This window comes from Alexandromys fortis, unplaced genomic scaffold (assembly GCF_014885135.2).
Source record: "Alexandromys fortis isolate MF-2015 unplaced genomic scaffold, M_Fortis_MF-2015_v1.1 scaffold_31, whole genome shotgun sequence".
NCBI classification, from domain to species: Eukaryota; Metazoa; Chordata; class Mammalia; order Rodentia; family Cricetidae; genus Alexandromys; species Alexandromys fortis.
In genome coordinates, this window is record NW_026067974.1 from 8,483,299 (window position 1) to 8,501,774 (window position 18,476).

General features: G+C 45.9%; 1 protein-coding gene across 1 annotated transcript in view; it reads left to right on the forward strand.

Annotated features, from left to right (window-relative positions):
* Positions 1-18,476, forward strand: part of Skap1 (src kinase associated phosphoprotein 1) — a 283,773-nt gene that overhangs the window by 42,481 nt on the left and 222,816 nt on the right. The window contains exon 3 of the mRNA XM_050157112.1: positions 15,163-15,188. Within this exon, the coding sequence (XP_050013069.1) occupies positions 15,163-15,188 (26 nt within the window). The remainder of the gene's footprint in view (positions 1-15,162; positions 15,189-18,476) is intronic.

Genomic DNA, 18,476 nt, shown 5'->3' on the forward strand with positions numbered 1-18,476 from the left:
TCAGAGAAGTAACTCGTGTGTCCAGGGTTGCACAGCACGAGATTCTGGGATGGGGACTTTCATCCGGGTCGTGTCCCGCCTTTGTTGAGGTTCGGTTACTTCATAACAAGAACAATGAGCTGGCACTGTTCAGCCACTTCTGAAAAGTACTGAAGGCGTAAGTCACAAACAATGCCACGCCAGTTTGGAATTATGATTAATAGGGTGGTATTTATTTAAAGAGGAAAAGACTTACAGATTACCGTCCCAGACAACAGCCCTCTGTGCAACCCGGAAGGGAGTCTAGTCACCAGCGGAGCAGGAAGTGTAGAGAGAGTAGCCGCGTTTTTAAAGGGAGAGAGACCACGCCCCCAGTGGGCTGGTATCTCAGCAGCTATTGGTTGGAGGAGCGGAAGGACCTCCCGGACCTCCTGCGACAAAGTACAAATTGCTCAAGTTCACATATTGCTTGTGTGTGGTGTCAACATCATAAACAATACCAGTTTATTCATCCAAAGGCTCAACAAAAGTTTGCTGAGCGTATGCTATATACAAAGTGATTTTGTGGCGAACACAACACAGGCCTTTGGGGCAAGAGAAACCAAATGCATCTATGAGACTCTGATTTGTAGGGTCATTGTTACACGCATGAACATATCTAACATGATACCAGTTAGTAATAGGTACTCAACAGTTAGTTCCAAGAGACTTACAGTCCGATGGGAAAGAGCATGCACGGGTAACTCAAATTCAGGATGCACCGAGGCGAAGGCTTTAGAAAGGGAACAGGCAGGTAGTTCGGGAAACACTCAGAGGAGCTCGCTTCAGGCCCGAGGGCTGGAGAGAGCTGTCAGCGGGGAGTTGGCATCACAGGCTGGCCGAGGTGAAGGTGTGGGGGTTTGGTGAGACCCATGGCACACAGTAAAAACATCTTCCTAGGCGAGGAGATGGAGGTGAGGCGTGACTGGGAACCAAAGCATCATGGGAAACGTGGCAAAGAAGACAGGTGGAATCCAATCATGGAGAGTCTGGGGGTAAAGCAGGGTGCGGGAAGGGGTATGCCGGGGAAGGGTGCCTTATTAGAGCTTTGGACTGCGTCTGGGTCTTTGGTGTCAGGGTTGAGGCCGCTGAGAGGCAGGAGATGGAAAGAGAAAGATGTCGAAGGTTTCTCTGAGTTCTATGTCCAGGAAAAATGAGAAAAATCTCCTTTGCTACCGTTTCTGTTGCCCTCGGGCTTTAACGGGGTATGTAAAACACAGCATATGTAATATGTAGCATTTCATTTGTAATGGACAGCATCTGGTGACCTCTGTGTCTGTAGGCAGATACGTTCCAGACGGCCGACTGTACACGTCAGCTTTTGAAATGTGATTGACTTGTAGGTTGAAGATTGTTTACTGTGCTTCAAATCTCTTAAGAGAACGGACTAGATCTTTGACTCTAGCCCCGACACCTTACCGCCATCCATTATTTTGTTTCACGAAACAAAGTCCAAACACCTGGAAATGAACTTTTGAAATATAGCTTATTTCTGAACTAGGATGACCTGTTTAAAATTTCCTTAGCAATCAGGCGGTGGCGGTGCACACTTTTAATCCCAGCACTCAGGAGGCAGAGGTAGGTGAGTCTCTGTGAGTTCGAGGACAGCCTGGTCTACAGAATTAGTTCCAGGACAGCCGGGACTACATAGTGAGACTGTGTCTCAAAAACACAAAAAAAATAAAAAAAAATAAATAGATGAAATTTTCTTAGTAGGCCAGTAATTGACAGAGCACATGTGCACGCGTGCGCGTGTGTATGTGTGTACATGTGTGCACACACGCATGTGTCACAGCACTTGTTTGTAGGTCAGAGGGCAACCAGAACAGGCTAAGCTGAATCTACCTTGGGTCTCGACCCCCATCTTCTACCGTGTTTAAAACAGTCTCTTGTTTGCCACAGTACGTACCAAACCGGCTGGTTCATGAGCTTCTGGGGATCCTCCTGTCCCCACTTCCCATCTCCCCATGGACATGCTGGGATTACAGATATGCAAACTGCATCTGGTTTTATGTGGGGGTCTGGAGCCCGAACTCTGATCCTCATGTTTGCACAGCAAAACAAATATTTTACTCACTAAACCATCCCCCAGTCCCCAACTGACTTTTAGCAATGAAAGGGAAGGAGTGGAGAGGGGTCCATCAAACAGCAGAGAGTGTTGGTGAGAAAGAACTCTCACGTGCCTGGGGATGGTTGCAGGGAAGTTTGTACCAGATGGCCACTAACAGCATGCCAGCCTTCTGGGGTAAGGGGCTGAGTGTGTGTTTACACGCTGCCTTTGTGTTCAGAATGTTCTGGCAATGTCTCACGACATTTCTGATAGCAGCGAATCCCACAAAGGTAGGGCAGATCTGGAAGGCCAGAGATTGACTGGTTGATTGTGGTCGAACCACCAGGGGCCTCGGGCCTGCATTGATACAGCCACAAGCCTAGTTGTGCTCATTAGTCTTTGGATCAAAGTCTGTCCCACTCTTTATGATTTAGAGAATTGAGACTTGACGCAAGGGTCTAGCGCCTACTGCTATAGCTCTGTCCAGAGAGACCAATGGGGAAGAGTGATGAGCAGCGCGGAACCACGTAAGGAAGGAAGAAAGAGACTGGAGATAAATCAGGAAGCAGGCTGGGGTGAATGGAGGTGAGCTGTGAGAAATCATTTTAAAACGATTTCTGAATTTTTGTATGGACATCTCTCTTCTTGACCAGTGTCCAGAGGAATGGGAGTTTTAACGAGGATCTCCGCAGCTCTTTGGTGACTGACAAGAGCTTGCTTCTCAGGGGCTGCGGGCGCTTGCTTATTCAGATTTTCGTGAAATGGGAGGGAGGGAAATAATATTATGTCTTTAATTAGAAGTCTGTTGTTATTTTCCAATTAATCTGTGTCAGTAGCCTTAGCGTTTGTATTAAATCATTTTCTTCGTGAAGGCTTTTAGTGAGGAACCAAACTGATAGTATTTATATATCGGATACTTGCCACTTCCATGTGTATTCGGTCATGTCTTTTGAAGCATACTTTTGCTGGTCATCTTGTGCTTAGTCTTTGAAACCAAACTTTGGCAAACAAACAAGCAAGCAAAAAACCTTCTTTGCTTGCGTTGAGGATTTACTTATTTATTTATGAGGCAGAGTCTTCAAATCAAAGAACCCAAGCTGGTTTTGAATTTATAAACCCTCTCTGCCTCTCTGGTGCCATCCTCTCTCCCTGAGATGTCCTGTTCAGCTGCTTAGAGCTCAGAAAGCTCTCAGTGAGTCTGACTTAGCAAGCGTTTATAGAACACACGTTCTGTGCCCCTTCCTCCTGCGGCTCGAGGACATGTGAGATTACAATGCAGTGGGATGGAGTGCGCAGGTGTGCTAACACAGGAGCCTGGGCTCGGCCGCAGAGCTCCAGCAAGTGTTTGCAGAGGAAGGAGGCACAAAGGGAAAGGCGTGACGGCAGCAATGTCCAACAGCGCAAACGGGAGTGGGAGACTTTGCTCCCCTAGAGCTGGTACGAGGCGTTGAAGGATTTGAAGCAAGAGTCTTTGAGGTCATTAGAATCATGATTGTGTTAATGACATCAACAGCTGATGCTGATTAGAAGCTCGCCAGGTGCCAGGTGTGATGTTCTATATGAGGACTGCCTCTGTTAGTTCTCAAGAATTATACGAAACAGGGATGATTAGCTTATGTCTGTCTTAAAGGCGAGGAAATGGAGTCTGTATCTCAGGTCTCACTATTCAAAGATAGAGCCAGGACTCCCCTGCAGACCTCTGGAGAGCCTTGGCTCTTCACCGCTGCTACAGTAACCTTTCTATCAGCATTGAAGATACAGAGTCAGAGGGATGAGGGCAGATGGACCAGTAGACCATCTGGCTATACTGGACTTGGTGGTGCATTCTGAGGACTCAGATGAATGGATTCAGGGGCTGCAGAGATGGGTTAAAAGGATGGCAAGGAAGTAGGCTGGGTGGCTGATGGATACACAAACCAATAGAGAAAGAGGTAGAAAAGGATTCTTAGTTCTAGTTGGGTGGATGGTGATGCCAAAAGTTGGCACTGGGGCACAGCAGCAGGAGATATTTGGGGACTTCTGGAATGAAGTTCCCAGGAAAGAGTTGACTAATAGTCTCTCTTGCTTCTGAACATTTTCACTAATATTAAACCATTCAGCAAGAGCAGATACTGTTTGTCAAGTCTCGGGCCATTGGTTTCTTCCCTGGGCAGCCTGAGCTCCAGGGCTTGTCTCTCTGGTCTTCTCATTCACCCTTGTCCTTCTGCCTCACAAGCCTAGAGAGGTCTGAACCTTGATAGGATCAGCTGTCCAACTTCTCTGCTTCTGCACTTGGGCAGCTAACGGGGGCCAGAGAACAATGATGTAATGAATCCCTACCACAGTAAGTCCCAGTCTCCAACCACAGATGAGCACTTTAGTGACGCTTGGCTATCAGTTCACAGGCTCCAGGTCGGCAACTGCCCCCATCTCACTCAGTGCCTACCTCTAGCCTTTTCACCTTCACCTCATCGTGCCAGCTCCCACCAGAGGGCAGCAGGCTTTGGGTCGGAGCTCATCCAGTATCCTGCTCTGCCCCCTCCTTAAACATACCCGCTATAGGCCATCTGCTCTGCTGACCAGCCTGCCTGGGTCCGCCCTCTCTGCGACCTCAATATTCTTTATCTGCAGCAAAATGACAGGTACTGGCCTTATCCAGGCCCGGGCACTTCTGGCTTTCAGTTTTTATCATTTTGGTGTTCTGGATCAATCACACAACTTCCACACAATTTGACTGTTTTAGACGAACTGGTCCAGGTTTGAGTTTTTTGTGTCCTTAGTTCCTCATGGCAAATAGCAGGCATTTATTAACCTCATGGTTATGGAGAGAATGAACTCCACTTTCATTCCTGGGATAGAGTGGAGTGAAATACACGCGTGGATTGCCTGGATGAGTTCCAAAAGGCTGAAGTTGAAATGTTTTGTGTGTGTAACAGTTGCCACCAGGTGAGTGATATGGCCGTGTTCATAACAAGGAAAATACCGAATATATGCTAGTAAGTAGTGTTTGACCATGAAGATTTCGAAGTGATTTTTTTATAGCAACCACCCATTTTCAAACAAACAGCCCATTTTTAAACCTGTGCCCGATTCTGCACAAGATAAGATAAGCTAAGGTGGCTACACAGTGTAGACTTGTAAATTCCTGTGGTGGGGGCTGGGACGGCTCAGTGGTTAAGAGCATGCACTGCTCCTCTAAAGGTCCAGAGTTCGATTCCCAGCACCCACATCAGTTGGTTCACAACCACCTCTAGTTCCGACTCCAGGGGACCCACCTCCTCTGACCTCCATGAGATTAAAAAAATCATTCCATCCTGCAGGGAAGCTCCTTAAGCAGGAAGGTAAAAAGTCAGTTCCTGAGGTGCAGTCAGATAACTTTCCCATCTGTAAGGTGAAGGCTAAGTTAAATGATCGGAAAGGTCCTCATGGCTGTAAAATCTGGTGAGTGTTAGGACCCAGTCACAGGGTCCTACAGGTGGCAGTTGTTCACAGCATCACAGGACAAGGTGTCCTGGTGGTCGACATGAATTTATCTGGTTCCAGAAATAAAATCAATTCTCCAACCATCAACAATGACAAAAATAACAGAAACAAAGTTTAAAATATGATAGTCAGCCAGAGTACTACCCATGTGAGCATCCATGTGAGTATCCCGTGTGAGCATCCCATGTTGAGTATCCCATGTTGTTTCCAGCACCCAGGCGTAGAACCAGAGGTGTCTCTGATTTTTATGGGCCATCTACCCATGGCCTGTCTCCCACTCAGTAGTCAATCTCCTGCCTTTTCAACTCCTTCTCAAGTAGCTTAATGGTCTCACGCTCCTCTGCCTCCCAAGCATGTTGTGTGTCTCTGCCAGATTTGACCTCAGTGAACAAAATCTCACCATGAAAGTCAAGTGAATCCTTTAGTTTGGGTGGGGGGGCAGGGAACCTAAATCCCGATCTGATGTTGTGGACTTTAATTTTGCCACACTGTATCCAGTTAGCAGTTTTCTTTGATCACTTCAGTGAGTTATAGCTCATTGTGTTTTACATGCGGGGGGTGGGGGGGGCGGGGATGGGGATGGGGACTGTGAAGGCAAATGAGTGAGATCTCCTTGGAGAGAACTAGTCCCATGCTAGGAGGTAGGGAAAGAACTAGAGCGTGGGTTTTCCATTTTATATCAGAGAGCAGAGTCATTGGCTCATCAAGAAGAGCACCTGGTTTCTTATTACTCCTATCCAGACTGGACCACCATTATTGAAATCGTGTCTGTGTGTGTGTGTGTGTGTGTGTGTGTGTGTGTGTGTGTGATGTGAGGGGACATGTATGCTATGGTACACACGTGGAGGTCAGAGGACAACTCTGCAGTAGCAATTCTCTCCTTCTACCATTGCATGGGTCCCAGGGACAGAACTCAGGCCATTAAATTTGTCCCCCAAGTGCCTTTACCCACTGAGCCATCTTGCTAGGCACCAGAGCAGGTTTTGGATTGGCCATGGCGGTGGCTGCATGCAGCAAAAGTTTACAGATGACTCCAGTGGGAAGCGGGTGTTATTTAGTTTCTTTTTTATTGTCTAGGGATGGGCTTAAAAATTGGGAGGGTCATGGTGAGCTATATTGTCAGTATCAGATAATTTCACTTGTGACCATGATCTTCTGTGAACTGGGGAACATTGTGTTGTTGTCTGGGGTAAACGTTTAAAGCTTATACGTATAGATTCAGGATCACAGAAATATTACACTTCCCCAAAGAACCCAGGACCGCCTTACGACAGGGCCTTCTGTTGCTGGAAATAGATGCATATATATATTGCCTCTCGTTACCACAGACTTGTTACTATTTAAAGTTGGCACCTCTCCATATGTAACTTCATCTTATCTTTTGGACAAGATTCCAAGTTCCTCACAGGTAGGCACGAAGTCTTGTACCTTCGGTGGCACTGAGGTGGGACCAGACAGCACATCATCTCTCCGTCCCAGGCCTTTGTGTTTGTCTAAGGCTGGTGTCAGGACCCCTGGGTCCCAGGCTCCTGATGACTCCACCGGATACTTCCACCAGATGGTGCCATTTTTCCATTTCTGCTCTTGGGTGTCACAGGCCACACTACCCTCTGCCTCTCCATCATTCTTTCTGCAGTGGTTCTGGGACCCTGGCAGCAGAAAGAGAACTCAAATGAGGAAGAGCTTAAGGAAATAAGTGGATGCCCAGGCTTAACTGCTGCTCAGCCAAGTCATTTTCTTGGGCGTGGAATCAGCCTTACCCGTCATTCAATGTTCAAGGTCATTGCAAGGGGCTTTGTTAGTCTTATCAACTTGCTGTTGAAGCACAGCTCACCTAGGTGTGCACTTGGATTCTGAGAGTCCATCCCCGATACCAGAACAGCACTTCGGTCAGTGGTAGTCCTTGTGATCCGTGTGGATGGGTGTCATCGTATGAAAGAGATGCTCAAAAGGGGCCGAGGAGCAACCCTAGACAGTGAGCATCACAAACAGCCTACGCATTCAGAAAGGACCTGTGCTTTCTTATGAAAAGGAAATTCGAATTTGAGCATCCCTCAGTCATTAAGAAATATTGGAGTAAGCAGATGGTTTATCAGAGCAGGGAAGGCATGCTATGCCTTATATTAAGTCCCAGGTAAAATAACATTTTTTAATGCTTCAGTTGCAAAAAACCCAATCATCTAGATGTTCTAAATTCATAACATCCCAGATGTTGACCTTTCTGGATTGCTAGTTTTATAATGTCAGTGTAGTCTTGTTTGTGCCTAACCCCATGCAGCTCATCATTTAAAAAATTTATTAGGTTTTCTTCTTTTGGTGTGTGCGCGCACGTGTGTGTGTGTGTGTGTGTGTGCGTGTGTGTGTGCGTGTGTGTGTGTGTGCGTGTGTGTGTGTGTGCGTGTGTGTGTGTGTGTGTGTGTGTGTGTGTGTGTGTGTGTAGACAGGGGGCATGCCACAGTGGATGTATAAAGATGAGCAGGCAACTTTCTGGAGTCAGTTACCCTCTGCCTTGTTTTCGAGACAGGGACTCTTATTGTTTCTCTCACTGTGCTGCATAGCCAAGGCTAGCCCACTGTCTTCAACTCCCATCTCCCTGTAGGCGTGCCAGGTTACAGATGTGCACTTCTTTATCCAGGGGGTTCCAGGCTTCCACGGCGATGATTTTACATGCCGGGCATCTCCTCTGTCTTCTTACCCTTTTGACAGCTGGCGGGAGATGAAGGCACTGCTGTCATAGCTGAAGTCTAAGGAGTTTTCGCCAAGGGAACAGAGAACCTACATACTGCCTTCCCTCGGTTTTATGGAGTGTAGAGGTCCCTGCAGACCAGCTGTGGACTCTGTGAGCTCACTGTCCTGTAACACTAAGGGGCTGTCTGAACAATGAGTTGTAACTTCCCTTAAGGGCTGGATTCGCTTTTCTATTGTTAGCCACTAAGAAAGCAGCTGATGTGGAATTTAAGAGCTTCATCCGGGACATTGTAGTCAAGTGTTTGATTTCCTTGAGTCTTGCTTTCTCCATCTGTAAAATGGAGACATTTGGGGTGGGGGCGGGTAGCTCAGTGGGCACAGTGTTTGCTCTTCTGCCTGGAACCCATGTCAAAGGCTGGGTCCGGTGTATGTCTCTGTAGTCCCAGTACTCCTACAAGGAGACGGGCCATGGAGACAGGAATTTTCTGGAAGCTTGAGGACCAGCTAGTCTGGAGTCTGCAACAGAATAAGAAAAACAAGTGACCTTCCTTAACACAAAGGTGGACAGTAAGTGCAGGAAGTCCCCAGACTTCCTCTGACCTCCACATGCCTGCACTCACACATTCAGGGGGTTGGGGGGGTAGGAGGGAGGGATAGTTTTAAATAAGGATTTAATAATATACCGACTCCCCAAGGTTGCTATAAAGATTAAATAAAATATGTGAAATGTATTCAAAGCTTAATGCTTAGCATGCATTAAGCACTGAGCTTGTGCATTATTTTATTATAATTAGAAAATGGAATTATTTTTCCTTCAGAGGTAGTTCCAACAATATTAGGGCACTTAAAATTATTTGTCTACCTCCTGCACCAGGATCTGTCTAATTACCTGGTCAAGAGCTGAGAGCTCTCAGTAGCTTCTTCCCCACAACAACGCTTATTGCTTGACTTTGTGGTCAAGAATCTGACCGCTTCTCCCTGACCCAAACTAATGGCGTAGAGTCAATTGCTCCATTTTTGGTAGAAATCTAGTAATGCATCCTGTGAATTAAGCTGGCAATTTAGAAGAACATGTTTACAGTTCCTTATTAAAATGTTTGCACAGAAGCCAATTACTGTGCTGGGTGTGCTGGCGCACACCTGTAATCCCACAATAGGCAAGAGCATTCTGTAAATTCAAGGCTAGCCTGGGCTACATAGTGAACTGTGGGTCAGCCTGGGCTACACACACACACAGAGGTGGGGGCGAGAGCTTGCAAACTGTCTGCCTCGTTAATACCACAGACCAGTTATTTCATTTTTTGGTTTCTTTGTTTTTCGTTTTTAAAATGTGTTTAATAATGAAAGAAGCATGCTGAAAAGTTTGTGGAAGTGCTTGGAAAGGTCCCAGCACTGTCTATCCAGCGGACAGATCTTAGCGCTGTTTTCTTTATCACCATTGCTACCGCTGTGGTTACTGCTGGGGTTCTGGTTTCCCTCAACACCACGAACGCTATTATTCATTTGCTGTACCTGTCCTCAGACCGAAGCTCGGTTGCCAATATCTTTAATTGAAAAAATCCCGAATAGCAAACTTGACTATGCATACATTTTAAATTTATTTTCTTTATATGCATACGAGCGATTTGCTTGCATATAGGTCTGTGTACTACTTGCGTACCTAGTGCCAGCAAAGGACAAAGGATGTTTAATCCCCCGAGACAGGAGTTACAGATTATTGTGATATACCTTGTGGGTGCTGGGAATCAAACCTGGCTCTTTTAGAAGATCAGTCAGTGCTCTCAACTGCTGAGCTGCCTCTCCAGCCCCAAACCATGCATGCATTTTAGTTTTTGCATGCAAAATGAAAAGACTGTTCTGCAGGCCAGCTAAGCACGAAGACAGGCTTGTTTGGACTGAATGTGAAAATAATCACCATCCCTATGGCACACACAGTGTCTTCTCTCTGCTCAGTCTGTCCTATCTCCTTTTCAATCCCGAGTTCCATTTGCGTGGACCTGGTGAGGCTGAGCGTGGCTGTTGCAGAGGAGTGATAGCTTCCCTTTCCTACAGGAGCTGAAGGTTCAAAGAGGAGATTAAAGAAGTGTGTGTTATCTGTCAGCACAGGCCCGATAGGGAACTCTCAGAGGCTTTTGGACTAGACGTAGCTCTGTGTGTGAGCGCTGTAACTCTGTGTGTGCATTCATAATGTGTTTCCTTCTGTATATTTCTTTTGCAGTTTTTGTATCTTGGCTTTAAACATTTAGCTCCTGATTTGCTGAGCTGTCTGGTTTAAAGAGGATTGTCTTTAGAGCAAAGGATAAGAATTGGAAGGGGTTTAACTAAAAACTTCCTGAAGAGCACAGAACTCTCCAGCCACAGGATTTGTGTAACCAGACAAGATGAAGACCTCAAATATGTCCAGCAGAGAATAAGCTGGGGCCCCTTCTTAAGGGTTGACATCGCTGATATTTATTATAGTTATTGCTGATACTTTATAGTTTCCTTTTAGAAGCATCCTCTAGGGCTGGAGATAGAGTTCAGTTGGTGGAGTGCCTCTCTAGCACGATCAAGGCCCTGGGTTTGCCTCCCTAGTGCAGCATAAAACTGGCAATAGTAGGATAGTAGTACACACCTGTAATCCCCACACTCGGGCAACGGAGGCAGGGGGATCAGTAACCGAAGGTCATCTTTGGCTACACAGGGAGTCTGAGGCTAGCCTGGGCTATGTGAGACTAGTCTCAAAACCAAACCGAAACAAAATGTCCTCTGTGGGAACTAAGTGTGTTTGTGCTGTGTTTGCTCCCGTTTTTAAAGCAAACTCCTTTAGACTATTGTAGTAACACTTAGAGAAGGACGCAAGGAAGAAAAGATTCGATGGGAAAGACAGGAAGTAACACTCACTCCCACCAAGTTCAACACGGAAGGGTCACTAGATTTTCAAAACTTAATAATCAATATTATTTAAAATATGCAAGTCGACGATTTGATATCCACATATGCGTTGTGAGATGCTTGCGTTTTAATTAGCACACCCACCACCTCCCGCCTGAAGCTGTTTTCATTGTGAGAATGTGTCAAATCTACTCTTTACCATTTTCAGGTATCTAATGTAGTTTTGTTAATGAGAGTCACGCACTAAACATTAATTAGATCCTTGGAATCTATTCATATTTTTGCTTTTGTTGTTACTCATGTTTAAAATTTTAAAGTATTATTTTACTAGCCTATGTGCATGAGTAATTTGCCTGCATGCATGTCTGTGCACCATGGGCGTGTCTAGTGCCTACAGAGGCCAGCAGAGGGCACTGATCCCCTGGGATGGGGGTTATAGACAGTCATGAGCCATTATGTGGGTACTGGGAATTGAACTAGGGTCCTCTGGAAGAGCAGCCAGTGTTCTTAACTACTGAGTCATCTCTCTAGCCCTTGTTGTTGTTGTTTAAGGCAGGGTCTCGCTATGAAGCTGAGCCTCCTTCAATGCTCTCCCTGAGAACTGGTGTTATAGATAGATGTAACATTACCTTACTAAACTTACAAATATCACTGGAAGTTTGAAAAAGATGTTTAATTACAGTGTTATCAAAATAATGTTGATTCTACTACACGGTCCCGATTATGTAAGACAGCTTCCTCATTTGTTGCTGTTAAATGGAGTGCACTGATCATCTTTTGTTATAGTTGCTATTGGCAGAAGCATACTCTTTTTAATTTTAAGAGGCACTTTATTTTATATTTATTTATTTATTTTCAAGACAGGGCTTCTCTGTGTTTCCCTGGCTGTCTTGGAACTCACTCTGTAGACCAGGCTGGCCTTGAACTCACAGAGATCCTCCTGCCTCTGCATCCCAAGTGCTGGGATTAAAGGTGTGAGCCACCCCAGAAGCATAATCTTATGTTTATGTGAACTTATGACATGCCCTGTCTTCTTGACTAATAAGAGAAACCAAGAAACCTGGACTTGATAGAGAAGAGAACTGAAAATAAATTTTGGAGTGGGGGTAGTGGGAGGAGGGGCACACACACACGCGCTCGCGCACACACACACACACAGAGGCCTATTTAACAATTTACTCAGAGTTAGCCTTTTAAAATACTGCTACTCCCTGGCTTGATTTCCCCACCTACCCCTGAACCAGCAAATAAGAGTAATATTGGTTAGTAAAGCTCTTGTCATTTTTGTCCTTAACTTTTTGTAAAAAGAAGTGTGTGTGTGCGTGTCTCTGTGTGTGTGTGTTTGCACCCTTGTTTATTTTATTTTATGTGCGTGGGTGTTTTGCCTGTATGTGTATCTGTGTAGCACATGCATACCTGATACCCAAGAGGCCAGAAGAGGGCATCTGATCCCTAGGAATTGAAGTGATAGATGGTTATGAGCCACCATGTGAGTGCTGGGAATCAAACCAAGGTCCTCTGGAAGAGCAGGCAGTGTTTGAACTGCCCAGCCGTCTCCAGCCCCTCTTTTCTTCTTATGTTTAATTAGAGGATGAGTAATGATAAGACTTGAGTGTTAGAGCAATGCATCAAGAGAATACGGGAAGGAGTGGAAGTTGGAATATTGTTCATGTGTTCAACAATCTGCTCCGTTGCCTGCTTTCATATGAATATGAAATGTCTTCCATAGGCCTAAGGGCTTTAGAACTGTTGGGAGATCACAAGAACCTTTAAGAGGCCTGGCTTGTAGATGTAAGTCACTCGGGAGTCATCCCTGGAAGATTCTAGCCCTGGCTGTATCCTGGCAAGCTCTCCACTCTCCAGCTGCAGTCTCTGTGCCGCCAGCCACCCTTTGTTCCCACTTGCTGCTTGGTTCTGTGTCCTCCCTCGCCGAGATGGACTGTAGTCCTTCAAACCATAAGCGAACAGAACCGTCTCCTTCCTTGTTGCTTATGGTTATGTGCTCTGTCACAGAGCTGAGAAGAGAAAGTAATCCGACTGTATTTCACAGGAAGGCATTTGGGGGCAGTGGTCAGCTGTCCCATGCTGGGCGGAGACTGGCCCACTTCACACACGCAGCTGAATTAACTGTCTGCCAGTTCTAGTGCACATGTGCCCTTACACGGCGTGGACATCCCTTCTTCTGGATGTTGAAGCCTTCCCGCTCCCACCTCCTCCTTCACCCCCCCCCCTTTTCCTTCCTCTGCCCTCTCTCTAACTTGTTACTTTGTATTTCCTTTCACCCAATGTCAGAGCAGGGTGGGTCTGGTGAAAGCAGACCCTGGCTTTCTGCTCGGATTTCTTCTTCTCTGATAGCTTCCCTCAAGCCACCTCTGTTTTATGGCGACCTCCTCCCCACTGACCTCCCACTGCTCCGTTTTCCAGCGTTCTGGGGAGTGGTAGAGAAACAGTCTAGGCATTAGGATGATCATCCTCCCTAATGTAGCCAAACCTAATTTTAGTCATGTCGACCCTGGAGTGCAGCATTGCCACCCAGTATGGCCTTTCCCTGAACCTTCTGTGGTTATGGACCCTCTTGGTTTGATTAAGAATTCAATTAAAAACATGTAATTTTCCTCCTAGAAAGCTTTAGATACAAATTCCCAAGAGGCTAAGAGGGGAACAGAAAAGTATCTATCCTGCTTAGTGGTGTGGAAGGCTTTAGTCTGTTCAGAGAATTAAGGTGTAGTTGCCACCGTGAACCCGGTGGTGAATACAGGGGAAGAGACGAGGACGCGAGGAGAGGGGGCTTTCCAGTATTGCACTCTGCCGTGAAGAAGATGGAACAGGAGATGGAGAGACTGGAATGGTGAGGGAGGATGTGCCTCATTCTATGAGAGCGTGCACGCTGATGGGAAGGGCCAAGCCGAGAGGAAGAAAGTGGCCATACCCTAGAGGAAAATCAATACAGAATAATGTAAGTTTTCTGGGAAGGCACTAAATAGGTTTTTGTGGGTAACCACCGTAAGTGACATTGTTTCTGTCTCGGGTGGGGGTGAGTCAGGTTCCACAGATGTGATTGACAAGCCATCTTCTCTGTCGTGGCTCTTCGGTGCTTAAGACCCCAAGGGGTGTCAGTCCTGCCAATCATTTCACAAAGCGACAGGGAAGGAGAAGGTGCCACGGATGTCATGGGCTGCGTTCATTTCTTGACTCAGCTGCTTCAGTGTGAGACAACTCTGCTTCGCCCGTCCAGGCCTCACCTGTCCACGTTAGCCGTAAGCACAGCTGAGGCTGTGTTCTTGGTACTGGAGTTTGGGTTAGTCTACCAATAGGAACATCACTGGTGTTTACTGCCCAGGCCAGTGGCGCTAATGGTACTGTAGTTCACAGGGCAGGTGTCTCAATAAAGAACCATCTGGCTCAAACCGTGAGACACCATGGGCTTCCTTTTTAGTTTGGCCCAGGTTTTTTTTTTAATTTAATTTATTTTTATTTTATGTTCATTGGTGTTTTGCCTGTATGTATGCCTGTATGAGGGTGTCAGAAGCCCTGGAACTGTAGTTACAGACAGATGTGAGCCGCCACGTGGGTGCTGGGAACTGAACCCAGGTCCTCCGGAAGAGCAGCCAGTGTTCTTAACCACTGAGCCATCTCTCCAGCTTCTATCCCCAGTTTTAAAAGGCACTTTGCTTAGTTGTTTCAGCACATTGATGCAGCTTTTAAGACATTATATTCTTAAAAACACCAAGGGCAAGACTTGCTTTTCTTTTCTTTCTTTTTTTTTTTTTTTTTTTGGTTTTTCGAGACAGGGTTTCTCTTGTGGCTTTGGAGTCTGTCCTGGAACTAGCTCTATAGACCAGGCTGGTCTCGAACTCACAGAGATCCGCCTGCCTCTGCCTCCCGAGTGCTGGGATTAAAGGCGTGCGCCTACATCGCCTGGCTAAGACTTGCTTTTCTTAAACAAAGCCAAGCTCTGCCTGATGATCAGCTGTTCGGCTTTTTTGGTCAAGGTCTACCGACCTGGTGTATGAACCGCAATTGATACGTTCAAGTTTGACTGATCTCCACTCTTCCTTCTTTTATTTCAGGTACTGCTGGGATTTTCAGCCCCAAGGTGAGTACTCCTTGTCCATACATCGTTTTATATTAAGAATGTGTAGGTGATCTCGTTGTGTCTTCTCAATCTCTCCACAGAACAGCACTGGCCGTCTCTGAGCAAAGCCAGTGGCGTGTTTAATTAACCCTCAAACCACTGGGCCTCCGCCGAGCTGCTGTTTTAGCAACAAGAGGCACCATGCCTTGAATGGCTGCTGAATTATTATACTGAACCAGAGCAACAATATGCCTTTATTCCTTGACTCTCGTTAGATGGCAACAGGATCCTGCAGCCTTCAAATAGAGTGGTGGCCAAGACCATAATAAAATCCTTGGGTGGGGTCCAATTCGGCTAATCCTTCATTTGCCCCAGAAATAAATTCTAGAGTGCACTATCCTCCATCGCAGTGTCCTTCCACACAGACTGTCTGGCAGCAGAGAAATGTCAGAAGTGGAGCCATACTGGAATTCCCACCAGGACAGTGCTCTCGCATTTTAATATGAGCCTCGTTGCAGCCTTGGCGCTTCTAATTGCTTTCCGACCATTGTTTCCCTGCCTTTTCTTGACGAACCCAGCATCTGGCATGATTCTACAAAGCCCGCCAGACAGCTGTGTGCAAAATTAAAAATAAAGGATGAGATTAGAACACATTTGTAAAATGTTCAAAGTTGGGATGTTTTCGAAACTTCCGGTACTCGGAGCGGGTGCGTGTAGCGCCAGCCACTATCGGAGCAGGTGCGTGCAGCGCCAGCAGCCGCCGTCACTCTTCTTTGTGTTCCGGCTGAGGATGCAGCGGCAGCATCCTGAGTGTTCCTTATCTCAACTTAGGAGACATGGAGGTTTTCGCTTTCTCGGAGAATTGCAGAATTTTTCATCACACTTATGGAGTGAATTATGAATTGTTTGGCACCATGACCTTTTAAAAACTAATCCATTTCCAGTACCACTTACTGTCTTACTCAAACTATGTGCTCTATCTCACTGAGTTTATGCTTCCAGGAACGTAGTGTCGAGTGATGTACTAGGGTGTGTGTGTGTGTGTGTGTGTGTGTGTGTGTGTGTGTGTGTGTACAAGGCCAGAGGTTGACTCTGAGTGTTGTTTTATATACTGAGGCAGGGTCTCTTGCTGAACCTGAAGTTTTGAAGCAGTGCAGGGGATCTGAACTCTGGTCCTCATATCTGAACTTATCTGAGCTGACTCTTTAGCCCAGATGCTATTACTTTTACTAAAATTTTAGTTTCCTACTTCATATTTTATTATAACATAGTTTTGGTATACATAAGACTTTCTTTAAAAGCAAACTTTATTTTTTTTTAATCTTTATTTTTTGTTCTTTTGGGACAGGGTCTCTCTTTGTGGCCCTGACTGTTCTGAAACTCACAACATAGGCCGTATCCAGAAGAAGACAGATTTAATAAATATAAAAATCATGTTTTAATATAAAATATGCTTTAAAGGCCTTTTTTAAAAAATTCCTATACATTAAGGTCAGTCTTCTGTGTAGTCATGTGACCTGGCGGGCGTGACTGCACCGAGAACCAAGATGGAGCCATAGAGAACAACACACAGTAACGTAGCTGCCAGCTTTGTAAAGGGTGAGCTACACACTCACAGCGTACCCTACAGGTCAGGGCTTAACAGATGTTAACCAAAAACCACAAGGGGCAGGGCATGGTGGCCAAATGTCAGAAACGAGCAGAACTTGGGAGCAGAACTAATTTCCTAAGGAGAAGTGAAGAACGAGTGTCAGAAACACAGTCTAGAAATACGCTGAGAAAATTGTTTTGGAGCGCAGCATAGGAGAGGCTCGGGCACTGAACACAGGGCATGGCTTTCAGATTCTTAGAATGGTGGTACTTCCGTCACATCCAACACACAAGGACAATGATGGGAAAAATATGTAGCAAAACTATTGCTCATTAGGAAGTACACAGAGGAACGTCCAATCCGAGAGCCCAGAGTCCTGCTTCTTCTGCCACAGACGTGGCGTGAGGGAGGGGCAGCTCTACTTATCGGTGGATTAGTCCTTAACTTCCTGTGTTTCAGAAGCTGGTGTGATGGCTGGGAACAACTGGTCTACCCGAGGTGCTATCTGGATAACATGAAGAGAACAGGGGTATACAAGAAACTGGCAGAAGCTTTGCTTGGTTTTTTTTTTTGTTTTGTTTTGTTTTTTTTTTTGAGACAGGGTCTCACTATGTAGACCAGGCTGGCCTCCAACTTTACTGAGATATCATTCACATATGATAAAATGTATCCTTTTAAAGTGTGCAGGTCAGCGGTTTTAGTATACTCACTGAATTGTGTAGTCATTGATACCTATTTCAGAACACGCCATCACTCTCTAAGGAGATCCCGTATCTATCCCAGAGCCCATCATCTTCATCACTGTGTACTGCTGTCTCGTGGCAAGATTGCTGGAGATCAGTGAGTGGAAGCACACTGGACTAGTAAACAAAAGGAAATGCAGTGTTTATAACAATAATGCTAATTCTCCCCACACTTTCACCCTCACACTGTTGGGTAGCTGTCACCTTCTTCAATGACACATCTGCGTGGGACAAAACTTCTCCTGGGGAGACACTACACACACACACCTGTCTACTCATCCCAGATAGGGAGCCCATGACAGACCAAAATATGGATACCACCAAAGTCCAACTTGGTGAAAATGAGATTTATTGGGTTACTTACAGGCACAGAAATCACTCAAACTCAATTGTATCTCCAAAGCCCACCCAAGCATGGATGACAGCTCACAAAAGCTGGGCTCCTGGAGCACCCTGCACAGCCTGCAGGCAGCTCAAGAGGCTGGAAGAGTGCCCTTTCCAGGTGCCTCAGTTGGTCTGAATCTCTTCCAGACAGCTTGACAAGACATCCTGGCTTGTCTGAGAGTCTTATTTTCAGCTTGGCTTGTTTTCTCAGACAGGGACGGAGGGGCCTAGTGAAATTGGTTAGTTTCAGGGACTTCCTGAAGCAGTTTTGAGTTGCTTAAGGAGCTTCCCTGCAGGATGCAGTGTTTCAACCTGGGAGAAAACTGTTTTACTCAACATCATCTCAGAGAAAAGAATCCTAAGAATTATTAGAGGAAACATAATGGAAAAGTTCCTCTTTTTATTGTTTGATTTTTGTTTGTTTGTTTCTTGAGATAGGGTATCTCTGTGTAATAGTACTGGCTATCCTAGAACTTGGATAAAGACCAGACTGGCTTCAAACTCAGAGCTCCATCTGCCTCTGCCTCCTGAATGCTGGGATTAAAGGTGTGCACCACCAGTCCTGGCCAGTTCCTTTTTTTGTACTTAACA